Source organism: Entelurus aequoreus, linkage group LG02 (assembly GCF_033978785.1).
Source record: "Entelurus aequoreus isolate RoL-2023_Sb linkage group LG02, RoL_Eaeq_v1.1, whole genome shotgun sequence".
NCBI lineage: Eukaryota > Metazoa > Chordata > Actinopteri > Syngnathiformes > Syngnathidae > Entelurus > Entelurus aequoreus.
The window spans coordinates 51,343,665-51,358,852 of record NC_084732.1 but is presented as its reverse complement, the minus strand read 5'-3'; the positions used below and the strand labels follow the sequence as shown (position 1 = coordinate 51,358,852).

The following is a 15,188-nucleotide window of genomic DNA, read 5'->3' as shown; positions in this document are numbered from 1 at the left end:
AGCTCTTGTGAGAGAAAAAGAACTAAAACCCAGTGTACCTTACCTTCCTAACACCAAATTGGTAAAAAAAAAAAAAAAAAAAAGATGTCTAGATGCCAAGGTTTTTTATTTGTAACTAATAAAGTATTAACAGAGCAATGTAAAATAATTCTAAAAAAAATGAAAACCTTGTGGTAAGTTTGTCAGTACACCAAAAAGTTGTCTGTTTGTCAATCCTTCTCTCCCTAAGTGGCTATAATACATAGTTGTACATTTAACCACTAACTTTTCAAATGTTAAGTTATGGCACATTTATGTATACAATATTTACTGTAGGACTGATTTATAATCCATAGTTAGAAAGGAACGAATATACACAAAAGAAAAATGCAGCTCTCACTAGCATTACCTGACTGTCTGACAGTCAAACCAAACAAACGTAACATTTGCCGTGAATCCAGAACAGCTCGGATATGTACAATGAGAATTGGTTGTTGGCACGGTCTAAGCGGAAAAAACCCAAATATTTTAGAATAAATAAAAGGGGTCTGTATCCCAAACCAATAGGGGTCAGTATATTGCTAGAAGCAAAGGCCAACAAGGATCTCAACCCTTCCTCAAATTTATAATTAATATCAGATTTTTATGTAGTGGCTTGTGAAACTCTCTACAAGTGACTTTTTTGCTAAAGTGAGACTTTTTCCTGGCAGTTGGACAGCACAAACCACAACACAATCCAGTATTTTCCAGATTGGATTTGGGACACTTAAACATGTGGTCCTAAATGCAATACAAGTCGAGTACTGTACATTGCAATCTCAGTCTGAGCCACGTGATAGGAATTCATGCAATAATGATGCCATAATCCGTAAATATTCATCACATGGGGACAGTGTGGCTCGGTTGCTAGAGCAGCCACACCAGCAACTGAGGTTTCCTGGTTCGATCCCCGGCTTCCGCCATCGTAGTCATGTCTGTTATGTGTTTGAGCAAGACACTTCAGCCTTGCTCCTGATGGATCATGGTTAGGGCCTTGCATGGCAGCTCCTGCCATCAGTGTGTGAATGGGTGAATGTGGAAATAATGTCAAAAGCGCTTTAAGTACCTTGAAGGTAGAAAAGCGCTATAAAAGTATACCCTAGGGCTGGGCGATATGGCCTTTTTTTAATATCTCAATATTTTTAGGCCATGTCACGATACACGATATACAGATATATATCTCAATATTTTGCCTTAGCCTTGAATGAACACTTGATGCATATAATCACACCAGTATGATGATTCTATGTGTCTAGATTTAAACATTCTTGTTCATACTGCATTAGTATATGCTCATTTTAAACTTTCATGCAGAGAGGGAAATCACAACTAAGTCAATTGACCAAAACTGTATTTGTTAAACAGTGGCACAAACATTCATGTCATTTCAAAACAGAAAGTGCAAGATTGTCAAGAGACATTTTAAAACAAGCTATGAGTGCACTTTTGTGCATGATGTCACTAAGATGACATATCAAAACAACACTAAATCAAAGTGCACTTTTTGTACAGAACGCCACTACAATAGTTTAAAACAAATAAAGTAAACTTTTGTGCATGATGTCACACAAGATATTTCAATAACTGTCATAAAAATGAGCTGCATAATAGGAAATCAAATAGTGTATGTCCTTCGCTATGTGGTAGGTTCCTGAGGACGTTATCTCCTTCTGTTGTTGACAATTTTTTTCATAGGGTGTTGATGTGGAAATGGTTGCCTCGGCATTTTGTTGGTGTGGCACCGAACGGAGATGTTGACATGCAGAGTTTCAAGCACTCTTCATTCTCTAGCAGGTGACTTTTCAAATGATGCAACATATTAGCAGTAATGCTACATTTTGTAGCAACGCTTTTGCCCCACACTTGACAAATTACGGTTATCTGTTCAACATCTTCCCACTTGAAGCCAAACCACCGCCAGACGATGGACCCCGTGCTGTTTTTCATGGGAATTAATTCTTCCTTCATTTGTTACCAGATTTGCACCTTCTTTCTCTCGTATTACCACTCGCATCACAGCTAACGTTACCCATGCCGCTACCTCTCTGCACCGTGAGGGCGTATACGTATGTGACGTATGTAAGAAGGTGCGCTTGTTTTAAGTCTTTGTGAGGAGAGACAACAAAGAGTGAGAAGAGCCTGTAGTGTAATGCCCGCAGCTAAAAGCAACTGTGTGAGGACGTATACTCGAATATCACGATATAGTCATTTTCTATATCGCACTCAGTAAACCAGTGTCGAGGAATTAAAAACCAGACGATAGATGTTGCCAGAAACAGCATCTAATCATATTTAATTTTGTCTAGTAAATGGGTGGGACAAGTTTGAAATATATCTAATCACAGTTCTTTAATAGCGTACAATATGAGAGAGGGTTGGGGTTAGCGACAAAGGATAGCCAATCAGATGTTTTTCAATGTTCAAGCCTCCACGGATGACGCGCTAGCTGTTCAAAATCGGGACCCAGGATGGACCACTCCTCTTTGCATCAGTTGGTGATGTCACTGTGTTGCTAACTTGTCGCCTTTCAAGATGATCCTTTGCTGGTCTCCCAATGGACTGGACTTTCACATGAAGTCGGGACTCGGGGTGACCACTCCCTATGCATCAGTCGGTGACGTCTCTGCGCCCCGAAGTGTCTACATGCAAGAGGATCCCCTGCTGGCCCCACTATGGACTGGACTCTCACATTATTAACTGTATCCACTCGGCATCCATTGCACCGGTCACCCACGGGGGGATCCCCACATCTGCGGTCCCTTCCAAGGTTTCTCGTTGTGCCCATTGGGTTGAGTTTTTTCTTGCCCTGATGTGGGATCTGAGATGAGGATGTTGTTGTGGCTTGTGCAGCCCTTTAAGACATTTGTGATTAGGGGGGTATACGTAAACTTTGACTGATTGATTGACTTTGAGATGAAGAAGTTGAATTTCTTACCAGCGGCACCAAAACAAAAAGGTGCAGATCTAATGTGTTCTACATCGTAATATGTGAACACCTGGGAAAAACTGAAGAGGAAACATTTTATTTTTGAAGCTTTATCATGCCATCAGCAGGTGAGCCATCAATTGGGACATCTCCACAATCGTAAATTAAAGTTATGTGTATTTGCTGCTTCAGGTGTTGTCGAAATGAACTGTTTCACCAAAAAGAGCTGTCAGTTTCTATTTTTGTTTAAACTGTGATGAAAACGAGTATGTAGGCTACCATTGTTTGCGTCAATGTAAACTTCCCCAAGCTGTAATTGTCTTCATGCTTTGCTTTCTGTCCGTTAATATACAATGTGAACACCCTCATGCTGCAAGTGTTTATATGCTAACTGGTCAGAGAACACAATTAAATAAATATAATTTAAAAGAACAGGGGAACTGTTGATTCCCTGTTAGTTGGTATAGTAAAACACAACTTGAAAAAAAAAAACATTACTATGTCCGGAGTGTAAGCAGTGTTGTTAAGTGTGTGTGCGTGTGTGTGTGTGTGTGTGTGTGTGTGTGTGTGTGTGTGTGTGTGTGTGTGTGTGTGTGTGTGTGTGTGTGTGTGTGTGTGTGTGTGTGTGTGTGTGTGTGTGTGTGTGTGTGTGTGTGTGTGTGTGTGTGTGTGTGTGTGTGAATAAGTTTATAAATATTGACTATTGTGTGTGAAGTCCTACTTAAATGGTAAATGGGTTATACTTGTATAGCGCTTTTCTACCTTTTTTAAGGAACTCAAAGCGCTTTGACAATATTTCCACATTCACCCATTCACACACTGATGGCAGGATCTGCCATGCAAGGCGCTAACCAGGACCCATCAGGAGCCAGGGTGAAGTGTCTTGCTCAAGGACACAACAGACGTGACTAGGATGGTAGGAGGTGGGGATTGAACCAGGAACCCTCAGGTTGCTGGCACAGCCACTCTCCCAACTGCACCACACCGTCCCACTTAAGGTTAAATTCAGTTTAAGAATTAGGCCATCAAGGCAAGATAAATGTTGCGATGGTTGATAAAATGTGTATGAAGGATACTTTATTTTAATTATTGTACTATTAGTTTTTTAGTTTCCCCCCTGAGAAATTGCCACCTTATTGTTGTTAAGAGCTACCAGCAGGAGCTCGGTCATAAGGTGGGACACCCAAGTTGTACAGGTGTGAGGGTAGAGGCCTGACAAAGTGCAATTCTCTTCACCAAGTTGGACTTGGACACATAGGTACTGATTTACTAAAGATTTGCATGTACTAAAACAACAAAGCTGATCTACTAAACGTGTGCAAAGTGGATTGTGTCTCTTAAGTGAGCAGAATAAAGCGTGCAAGCCATTTTGCATCTGTCTTCAAAATATGCAAAATAAATGCTCAGCCTGATCATCAAAACGGCCACAATACTGGGAGGAGAAAATGCAAATATAATTATTTAGCACGTGCAATATGATTTATTAACACTTATCACCGTTTTGCGAGCACTATTTTACGTTTTATTTAGTAATTGTGCAAAGTGACAGTTCCACACACGGCTGCAAGATCAGTGCTCGTGCTGCACAGACAGACGATGGACAGATGAGAATCCTCCGTCTTACGTGTGAGTCACATTTTTGGATGGGCAGGAAAAAAAAGACATATCGTCTATTCAGCAACATAATTTTATAGCTTCTAGAGCAGTGGTCCCCAACCACCCGGCCCGGTACCGATTGGTACCGGGCCGCACAAGAAATTAAAAAAAACTTTTTTTATTTTTTTTATTAAATCAACATAAAAAACACAATATATACATTATATATCAATATAGATCAATACAGTCTGCAGGGATACAGTCCGTAAGCACACATGATTGTATTTCTTTATGAAAAAAATTAATAAATACAAATAATAAATAAATAAAAATCCCCCCCCCCTCACAAAGTGGTGAGGGTCACCACTTTGTCAACAAATGCGTGAGCAAATTGTTGAACAGTTTTAGGGATTTCACCATCTACGGTCCGTAATATCATCAAAGGGTTCAGAGAATCTGGAGAAATCACTGCACGTAAGCAGCTAAGCCTGTGACCTTCGATCCCTCAGGCTGTACTGCATCAACAAGCGACATCAGTGTGTAAAGGATATCACCACATGGGCTCAGGAACACTTCAGAAACCCACTGTCAGTAACTACAGTTGGTGGCTACATCTGTAAGTGCAAGTTAAAACTCTCTTATGCAAGGCGAAAACCGTTTATCAACAACACCCAGAAACGCCATCGGCTTCGCCGGGCCTGAGCTCATCTAAGATGGACTGATACAAAGTGGAAAAGTGTTCTGTGGTCTGATGAGTCCACATTTCAAATTGTTTTTGGAAACTGTGGACGTTGTGTCCTCCGGACCAAAGAGGAAAAGAACCATCCGGATTGTTATAAGCACAAAGTTGAAAAGCCAGCATCTGTGATGGTATGGGGGTGTATTAGTGCCCAAGACATGGGTAACTTACACATCTGTGAAGGCGCTATTAATGCTGAAAGGTACATACAGGTTTTGGAGCAACATATGTTGCCATCCAAGCAACGTACCATGGACGCCCCTGCTTATTTCAGCAAGACAATGCCAAGCTACGTGTTACATCAATGTGGCTTCATAGTAAAAGAGTGCGGGTACTAGACTGGCCTGCCTGTAGTCCAGACCTGTCTCCCATTGAAAATGTGTGGCGCATTATGAAGCCTAAAATACCACAACGGAGACCTCCGGACTGTTGAACAACTTAAGCTGTACATCAAGCAAGAATGGGAAATAATTCTACCTGAGAAGCTTAAAAAAATGTGTCTCCTCAGTTCCCAAACGTTTACTGAGTGTTGTTAACACAGTGGTGAACATGCCCTTTCCCAACTACTTTGGCACGTGTTGCAGCCATGAAATTCTAAGTTAATTATTATTTGCAAAAAAAAAATAAAGTTTATGAGTTTGAACATCAAATATATTGTCTTTGTAGTGCATTCAATTGAATGTGGGTTGAAAAGGATTTGCAAATCATTGTATTCCGTTTATATTTGCATCTAACACAATTTCCCAACTCATATGGAAACAGGGTTTGTATAAACTTTACTTAACTCATGCCTCTCACCTGGATAGTAGTATTTGCAGTCATGTTGTTTTTATGATAAAATATACATTGAATGATAGCTAACGCTAGCTTTCTAAATTTATATCATTAGCCAACAACACTAATGCGCGTTAAAGTGTCACCCATACAAGGAGCCGAGAGAGGGCGGGATATACTGTGTAAAATACACTGGAAAGTTGGCGCCCTTTAGGCATCTGTGTGAATGTTGCAAACAGCCCCTTTAAAGGCCTACTGAAACCCACTACTACCGACCACGCAGTCTGATAGTTTATATATCAATGATGAAATCTTAACATTGCAACACATGCCAATACAGTCGGGTTAACTTATAAAGTGCAATTTAAAATGTCCCGCTAAACTTCCGGTTGAAAACGTCTATGTATGATGACGTATGCGTGTGACGTCAATCGTTGAAACGGAAGTATTCGGACACCATTGAATCCAATACAAAAAGCTCTGTTTTCATCTCAAAATTCCACAGTATTCTGGACATCTGTGTTGGTGAATCTTTTGCAATTTGTTTAATGAACAATGAAGACTGCAAAGAAGTTGTAGGTGGGATCGGTGTATTAGCGGCTGGCTGCAGCACCACACTTAGGAGGACTTTGACTTGCATAGCAGACGCGCTATCCGACGCTAGCCGCCGACCGCACGGATGATCGGGTGAAGTCCTTCGTCGCGCCGTCGATCGCTGGAACGCAGGTGAGCACGGGTGTTGATGAGCAGATGAGGGCTGGCTGGCGTAGGTGGATAGCTAATGTTTTTAGCATAGCTCTGTGAGGTCCCGTTGCTAAGTTAGCTTCAATGGCGTCGTTAGCAACAGCATCGTTAAGCTTCACCAGGCTGGAAAGCATTAACCGTGTATTTACAGGTCCATGGTTTAATAGTATTGTTGATTTTCTGTCTATCCTTCCAGTCAGGGGTTTATTTCTTTTGTTTCTATCTGCAGTTAAGCCCGATGCTATCACGTTAACTCCGTAGCTAAAGTGCTTCGCCGATGTATTGTCGTGGAGATAAAAGTCACTGTGAATGTCCATTTCACGTTCTCGACTCTCATTTTCAAGAGGATATAGTATTCGCGGTGGTTTAAAATACAAATCCGTGATCCACAATAGAAAAAGGAGAGAGTGTGGAATCCAATGAGCCAGCTTGTACCTAAGTTACGGTCAGAGCGAAAAAAGATGCGTCCTGCAATGCACTCTAGTCCTTCACTCTCACGTTCCTCATCCACAAATCTTTCATCCTCGCTCAAATTAATGGGGTAATCGTCGCTTTCTCGGTCCGAATCGCTCTCGCTGCTGGTGTAAACAATGGGGAAATGTGAGGAGCCTTTCAACCTGTGACGTCACGCTACTTCCGGTACAGGCAAGGCTTTTTTTATCAGCGACCAAAAGTTGCGAACTTTATCGTCGATGTTCTCTACTAAATCCTTTCAGCAAAAATATGGCAATATCGCGAAATGATCAAGTATGACACATAGAATGGATCTGCTATCCGTTTAAATAAAAAAAATTCATTTCAGTAGGCCTTTAATGAAAGTGTTCGGATGTTTTTTTTAAAGGCTTTATAGGCGAATAGAGCAGCTTTCACAGGCTTCATTGTAAGCGGACTTTTGATCCCATTTATTTACTATTTAGAATGCATTAACAAAATTCCATCCATCGTCAAGTCTTTTATAATGATTGTGAATTATAGGCCAAAAAAAAAAAAAGTACAGTTCCCCTTTAACGGGTTTGTCACTGCATCTATCACTCATTGACAATGTCATGGGCGAGCACAGAAGTAATTGTTTTTATGTTGTACAGAACTGTGGTAAGGTAAGATCACTACTATTTGCCACTGTGGCTTTAGCTTTATATCCAAGATGAGGCGCTCAAATGTGTGTAGTTAGCTCAAAGTAGAATTACTGCCCCTCTGCGATATATCGGTAGTAGTTCTGCGTCTAGACATGTAAAGTGGTAATAGGAGACAAGATGGACTGGTGCCAATTTGTTTTAAATTTGATACATAGCATCTTTAAAAGGAAGACAAGCAATGTTATCTCACAAAGGAAAAGGAAAATAATACAGCTAAAAAATAGCTGTGTTGGTGACTTCCCGAGGGGAAACGCTATGTACTCAGGATGTCAAACAATGAGTGTGTGTCGAGTGCGTTTACCATTAACCTACAGCCAGAACTGTTAAGTTATTTACACAATTATTTTTTAAACTGGGAAAAAGGTGACGACAAAGGCGAAGTATGGTACTGCTGTGTCACAGAGTAAATTTCAACTATCGGCCAAGTGGCGGATCAGAATAAGGAAGTCCACCATGACCCCATGCAGAGTAGAAACTCCAATAAAATGAATCAGCGCTGTAATGAGAGCCTGCTGGGAAAATTATATGTCTGTGAAGCAGCTAATGTACTGCTGGGTATTTATCTACTGCTCTCTAATCCACGGTATAATGCAGAGAGTGGACACACCTCAACTCCACTCTGTGATTGTACATCTATACACAATGGAAGCGCTGGCCAGGGAGAGGCACTGAACAAACTATGATGTCTGTATCACCTTACCTTATGAAATGGACACGCCACACACAGTACAGAACTCCAATTGCCCATTTGGCAGAAGCAGCACACACACAATTTATTTTGTCCTTCCTGAACCGATTCTGCCTGGAATGACTCTGAGTTACAAGTAATAGTTTCAGTGTCTATACATAACAGAATTACAGGCTAAATACAACTAGTGCAATTCGATTTTGTGTATGTTCCAAACCTTCTGCTAGATGTGTTCGCATGAGTATGAGCAAAAAAGTACGTCGTGACGGTAACGCATTGCTGTGTCGCTGAACCCGATCAAGGTTGACATCACAGATGTCTGAATCATAGCACCAGTGTCGTAAAGTGTCTGATTCATCGACCGCTGAACTATTACTTCATTGACACGTGATAAATAAATTGTGCTTGTCTGGCCCACTTTTCTTACCAATGCAACTTTAAGATGGCAGCTTTGGTCACAGTTAACTTGCATTCTAATGTTCACATCAAAACTAACCACAGACCAAGCTAGCAAAGCCTCTGTGATGCCTAATGTAGGTGTCCTCAAACAAGAGCTGCTTATTGGACCACAGATAGCCCTCTTCCAAAAGGGATGAATTGGCCTATAAAACACAACATACACAGTGGTGATGCAGATCTCTTTGAAAATAGCCCTCCAAATTGGCAAATGGCCACCCTATGCCTCAATGTTTACACAACCTGAAAAACAATAGGACCTTTGTAGGGATTTCAGTGAAAATCAGTCATGCTGTTGTAATACAGCACATCCTCAGCTCAGCATCAATAAACTGAGCAGTGAGTCAAAAACAACAACAAGAAATAATATAACATTATAGCTGCATATCCCAACATTTTGCATGTATTTCAAATTAAATGAGCACTTATCATTCAAGTTTCATCATGGGATACAGTATCCATGAACGTCTACGCCAGGCTTTACTCATGCTGACACACATTTCCAGCACAGTAAGTATGCCCATGGGGGCTACAATGGGAATGGGCAGAAGGCCTGGGGGCATTTGCTATTGGAAAGGAATTTGGCTTCAACATTCAGCATTTCATGTAATAATGATCTCACAAGTAATGAATCAATGCAGTTTACAGTCAGCTCCTCAACATCCTTACAAAATATCCCTCAACTTTGGTTTTCTTTTCATGGGCAAATTTAAAATCAAGATTATTGATGTGATCTCGGTCTATTGTGAATTTTAGTTTAACCACAAAACATTTCTGGTCTGTTTAACCACACATTGGTAATCATCATCTTAATCATTAAATGGCAACCACATTTATGTTTTGTCACGCTCAGGTCATTGAGGGCTCCTCTGTGTTTCACTCTTCCAAGCTGACACATTGGCTTTTCACCACACCTGCAGAGAGCCTACGGTGAAGGTGGCCCATCTGTTCTACGATTTATATCCAGTCAAAAGGGCTTTTCTCCAATCAGACTTTTAGAAAACATACATAGTGCATATAATTTCTACAACTATGCAGTTTGTACATCTTACTAATATCTAACAACTTAGGTTGAGAATATTTACGTATATCAAAAATAATACTGTCAATCATGTCCTCACATAGTATCCATTATATATTGTAAGTGCAAAAAAAACATTTAGTGAGATCCTGAGGATCTCCTTTGTGCAATTATGCTTACCAATAATGTCCTCGTATGCATTCTCCTCTAAAGTGCTTTTGGAATTGGATTGACTCTGCGTTTCTGTGGTTAGTGTGCCATTCTCTGCAGGTGAGGATGTGTATGACGGCAGCAGGCTGGTAGCATCCTCCGACTCATATGATTCTCTAAAAAATAAGAAAGTAAATTAAAATTATCTACGATAAATTTAAAAAAAAGATTTCAGCATCAATCTCGGTACAGTCGTCACAGTTGGCAGACAAGCTTAACATTTAGTACTAACTGCACAAATTCTTCAACAACCCTGAATCAGCGCATACTTGGTAAATGCCAGAGGAAATCCCTAATTAGTGGCAAGCAAACATGAGGATGCTTACTTCTATTCATGAGTATTCCTTGCACATTGGTACACATAGACACAGAGGCACATTAGTGATAGGATCTACATTCATGGTACTGCTGAAAACGTATGGCTTTTAGGCTTGATCTGAAATAGCTCGAACTACAGGAATGTTAAACACAGTCGACAATTTTCATCACAATTTCACTTTAGGGCAATTTGGAAGGCCACACCCTCTCAACTGAGGACATCCAATTCTGAGAGGTGGGGTTAAAAGATGCAAGAGTTGTCCACGGGTGCAAAAACCCACCCTCAGGTAAATAGGTTGTTAGTATAGGTTGTTTCGATTACATTGACTAATGTTTGTATCTTTAAATAAAGAGTATCTGAGAATAGGTGCACTTTGATAAAATGTATGGAAAAAGGTAAGTAAAGAGTCAGCAAATTAAAGACAAAACCAAGAGATTTAAAGGTAAGATATATATGCTAAACACCATGGCACAGTATGAAGCATGGGCATAGCCTTTCATCAAATGCTGTTTACTTTGATGGAAGCTTTCTAAGAATGAAACAAACAGTGTATGATACTTACATTCTAATTTATTGTATGTCAGTGAATAGGAATACAAATGTAAAGGATCCTCATCTCACCTGTTCTGGCCTCGGATGAGTGTGCTGGCCACACACTTTTCCATTCGCGTTGTGCTTGGTGCAGGGGTCGAGGGCAGAGGTGGGGGAGACTCACAGGCTGGAGGTAGTCCATTTGCTGACAATGTGCCTTTCTGATCCCGCTTGGAATCATACTCAAAAGTGCGTTTAGGTTTAGGTAAGGGGTTGACTGGGGGTCCGGCGCATGTCTGTTGGCTGAGTGGTTCAGGGCTCTCAGACCTGACTGAACTCACACTAAACCGTTGCCTGAGTTTAGTGAGCTTATCAGGCACCAAAACAGCATCTGGTTCAGTAGCCACGGAGCAAACACTGCTGCGCTTGCTGGTGCATGTGCTGTCAAAGTCCTCACCAATCACAAAAGATTTTTGTCTTGTCTTGTCTGGAGCATAGCAATTACTTAGATAACGTGGAGGAGGTGGGCTAGGATTCTCCTTCAGGGTTTGCTCTATTTTTTGTATCCTGTTAAGGACCGCCGAGGTCTCCTTACGAGCAGACAGGGAGCGGACAAATGTCCCCGAAGATTCCGTCTTGCTTATCCGTTTCTGGAAGCGGCCTAAGCCATCTTTGTCAGAAACCCCTTCCTCTTCCTCCGTTTCCGTGTAGGAGCATTCTGAGAAAGCTGTGCTCATTCTGCGAACCCCCTTAAAGTCAAATGTTTTTTCGCTGCAGGGGGATGACAGCAAACTTGGGCAGCCCTCGCTGCCCCCTATACGCTCTCGTCCTGGCCTTTTATCCAGACACAAGCTCATCCTAGGCAGAGACACCCTTCTGCACTCCCATTCTGAGATCTTCTTGCGGACTGTAGTGGAAAGAACACCCGTTAACGACCTGGTGGTGGAAAGGGGTCGCTTGTTGCCTTGGTTGGCGAAAGATCCTAGTGAAAGTGTACTCCAACTTAGGGGTTTACAATTAAGTCCCTCACTTGGAGGAGGACAGCCTTGGTTCTCTTTTTGCTCCTGGGAGTTTTGACCTCCCTGACACACCTTGGCTTGATTTTGAGGCTTATAAATGGAAAGACGATTGTCCAGGCAACTGATACTCTTGGACTTTGTAAGACGGGCTTGGGACTCAATGGGACTTGAAAGGGGTGGCCCACTGCTAAAAGTTTTGGTTTTGCTGCTCCAGCCAGCACGTACCAAGAATCGCCCGTCAGTCCTTGCGTATCTGCTCTGTTTCATATAGTTATTCCCGTCGCCAAGAAGAGGTGGCTGGCTCTGACCCTGGGCGCAGGATAGAACAGGACACGGGGATGAAGACTGACACCTAAAAGAAAAATTTTAAAGAACACTGATTATTTAAATACATATTTACAAGAGCACAGGGCAGAGACCACCAGAAACTGTTAGTTTATTGTATGTATCACTGTACTTCTGAGAAACTGAGCAGAAAACTGTTGGGACTGTGGAGAATAGTTGATGCGTTTACGAAGAGTCCTGAAACTTTGAAATCACAAGTTGTGATCTGTAATGTCCCATTTTAGTCCTGCAGGTGGTCTATCTATCCATTCATCTTCTTCCGCTTATCCGAGGTCGGGTAGCGGTGGCAACAGCCTAAGCAGAGAAGATCAGACTTCCCTCTCCCTAGCCACTTCATTCAGCTCCTCCCGGGGATACCCGAGGTGTTCCCAGGTCAGCCAGGAGACATAGTCTTCCCAACGTGTCCAGGGTCTTCCCCGTGGCCTTCTACCGGTCAGACTTGGATGGGAACGTAGATCGACCGATACATTTAGAGCTTTGCTTTCCGGTTCAGCTCCTTCTTTACCACAACAGATCAATACAGTGTCCGCATGACTGAAGACGCCGCACCGATCCGCCTGTCGATCTCACGATCCACTCTTCCCTGAACAAAACTCCAAGGTACTTGAACTCCTCCACTTGGGGCAAGATCTCTTCCCCAACCCGGACGGAGATGGCACTCCACCCTTTTGCGGGCGAGAACCATGGACTCGAACTTGGAGGTGCTGATTCTCATGCCAGTCTCTTCACACTCTGCTGCGAAGCGATCCAGTGAGATCCTGGCTAGATGAAACCATCAGGACCACATCATCTGCAAAAAGCAGAGACCTAATTCTGCAGCCACCAAACCGGATCCCCTCAACGCCTTGACTACGCCTATAAATTCTGTCCATAAAAGTTATTAACAGAATCGGTGACAAAGGGCAGCCTTGGCATAGTCCAACCATTACTGGAAATGGGTCCGACTTACTGCCGGCAATGCGGACGAAGCTCTGACACTGATCATACAGGGAGCGGACCGCCACAATAAAACAGTCCGATACTTCATACTCTCTGAGCTGTCCCCACAGGACTTCCCGAGGGACACGGTCGAAGGTCTTCTGCAAATCCACAAAGCACATGTAGACTGGTTGGGAAAGCTCCCGTGAACCCTCAAGGGCCCTGCCGAGGGTATAGAGCTGGTCCACAGTTGCACGACCAGGACGAAAACCACACTTCCCCTGAATCCGAGGTTTGACTATCCGGTGTAGCATCCTCTCCAGTACACTTGAATAAACCTTACCGGGAAGGCTGAGGAGTGTGATCCCACGTTAGTCATAATGCACCTGCTGTGAACCTGTTTTTATGTTTTATTTATTTACTTATTTATTTTTTATCGTGCTCTGTTTGTGTTGTGTTGTGTTTGCTCGGTTTTCTTATTATCTTTTAACCTGTCCATTGTACAGCACTTTGGCTACCCCTGTGGTAAATTTTATATGTGCTTTATAAATAAAGTTGATTTGATTTGATTTGATTAGTTAGAACACACCCTCCGGTTCCCATTCTTAAAGAGAGGAACCACCACTGCGGTCTGCCAATCCAGAGGTACCGGCCCCGGTCCACGCAATGTTGCAGAGCCTTGTCAAGCAAGACAGACCCACAGCATCCAGAGCCTTAAGGAACTCCGGGCGGGTCTCATCCACCCCCAGGGCCTTGCCACCGAGGAGCTTTTTAACTACCTCTGGAACCTCAACCCCAGAAATAGTTGAACCCACCACAGATTCCCCAGGTACTGCTTCCTCATAGGACGTGTTGGTGGGATTGAAGAGGTCTTCGAAGTATTCCCTCCACTAATCCACAACATTCGCTGTCGAGGTCAGCGCACCATCCTCACCCTACACAGTGTCGACAGTGCACTGCTTCCCCTTCCTGAGGCGGCAGATGGTGGTCCAGAACCGCTTCGAAGCTGTCCGGAAGTCATTTTCCATGGCTTCCCCAAACTCCTCCCATGTCCGAGGTTTTGCCTTCACGACCGCCGAAGCCGCACACCGCTTGGCCTGTCGGTACCTGTCCGCTGCCTCTGGAGTGCCATGAGCCAAAAGGACCCGATAGGACTCTTTCTTCAGCTTGACGGCATTCCTCATCGATGGTGTCCACCAGCGGGTTCTAGGATTACCGACAGGCACCAACCACCTTGCGGCCACAGCTACAATCGGCCGCCTCGACAATAGAGAGAGATACGAACACATGGTCCACTCAGACTCAATATCCAGCGCCTCCCTCGTGACATGTTCAAAGTTCTTCCGAAGGTGGGAATTGAAACTCTCTCTGACAGGAGACTCTGCTAGACGTTCCCAGCAGACCCTCACAATGCGTTTGGGCCTGCCAGGTCTGTCCGTCCGGCATCCTACCCCACCATCGGAGCCAACTCACCACCAGGTGGTGATCGGTAGAAAGCTCCAACCCTCTCTTCACCCAAGTTTCCAAAACATGACACCGCAAATCCAATGACAACTACAAAGTCGATCATGGAACTGCGAGCTAGGGTGTCCTGGTGCCAAGTTCACATATGGACACCCTTATGTTTGAACATTGGGTTTGTTATGGACAACCTGTGATGAGCCTCTGGACAACATAGCTCCTAGGATCATTGGGACACGCAAACTCATCTACCACGATAAGGTGGCAGCTCAGAAAGGAGCCTGAAG

General features: G+C 43.0%; 1 protein-coding gene across 4 annotated transcripts in view; it reads right to left on the bottom strand.

Moving 5' to 3' along the window:
- The window catches only part of dennd2b (DENN domain containing 2B), a 116,580-nt gene that overhangs the window by 42,939 nt on the left and 58,453 nt on the right, over positions 1-15,188 (bottom strand). For 2 of the 4 annotated variants that reach the window (XM_062028824.1, XM_062028818.1), the window contains exons 3-4: positions 11,249-12,529; positions 10,279-10,424 (exon numbers count right to left, since the gene is read on the bottom strand). The exons of the other annotated variants lie outside the window; for them this stretch is intronic. In XM_062028824.1, the coding sequence (XP_061884808.1) occupies positions 10,279-10,424; positions 11,249-12,529 (1,427 nt within the window). The remainder of the gene's footprint in view (positions 1-10,278; positions 10,425-11,248; positions 12,530-15,188) is intronic. 4 annotated transcript variants of the gene reach the window in all.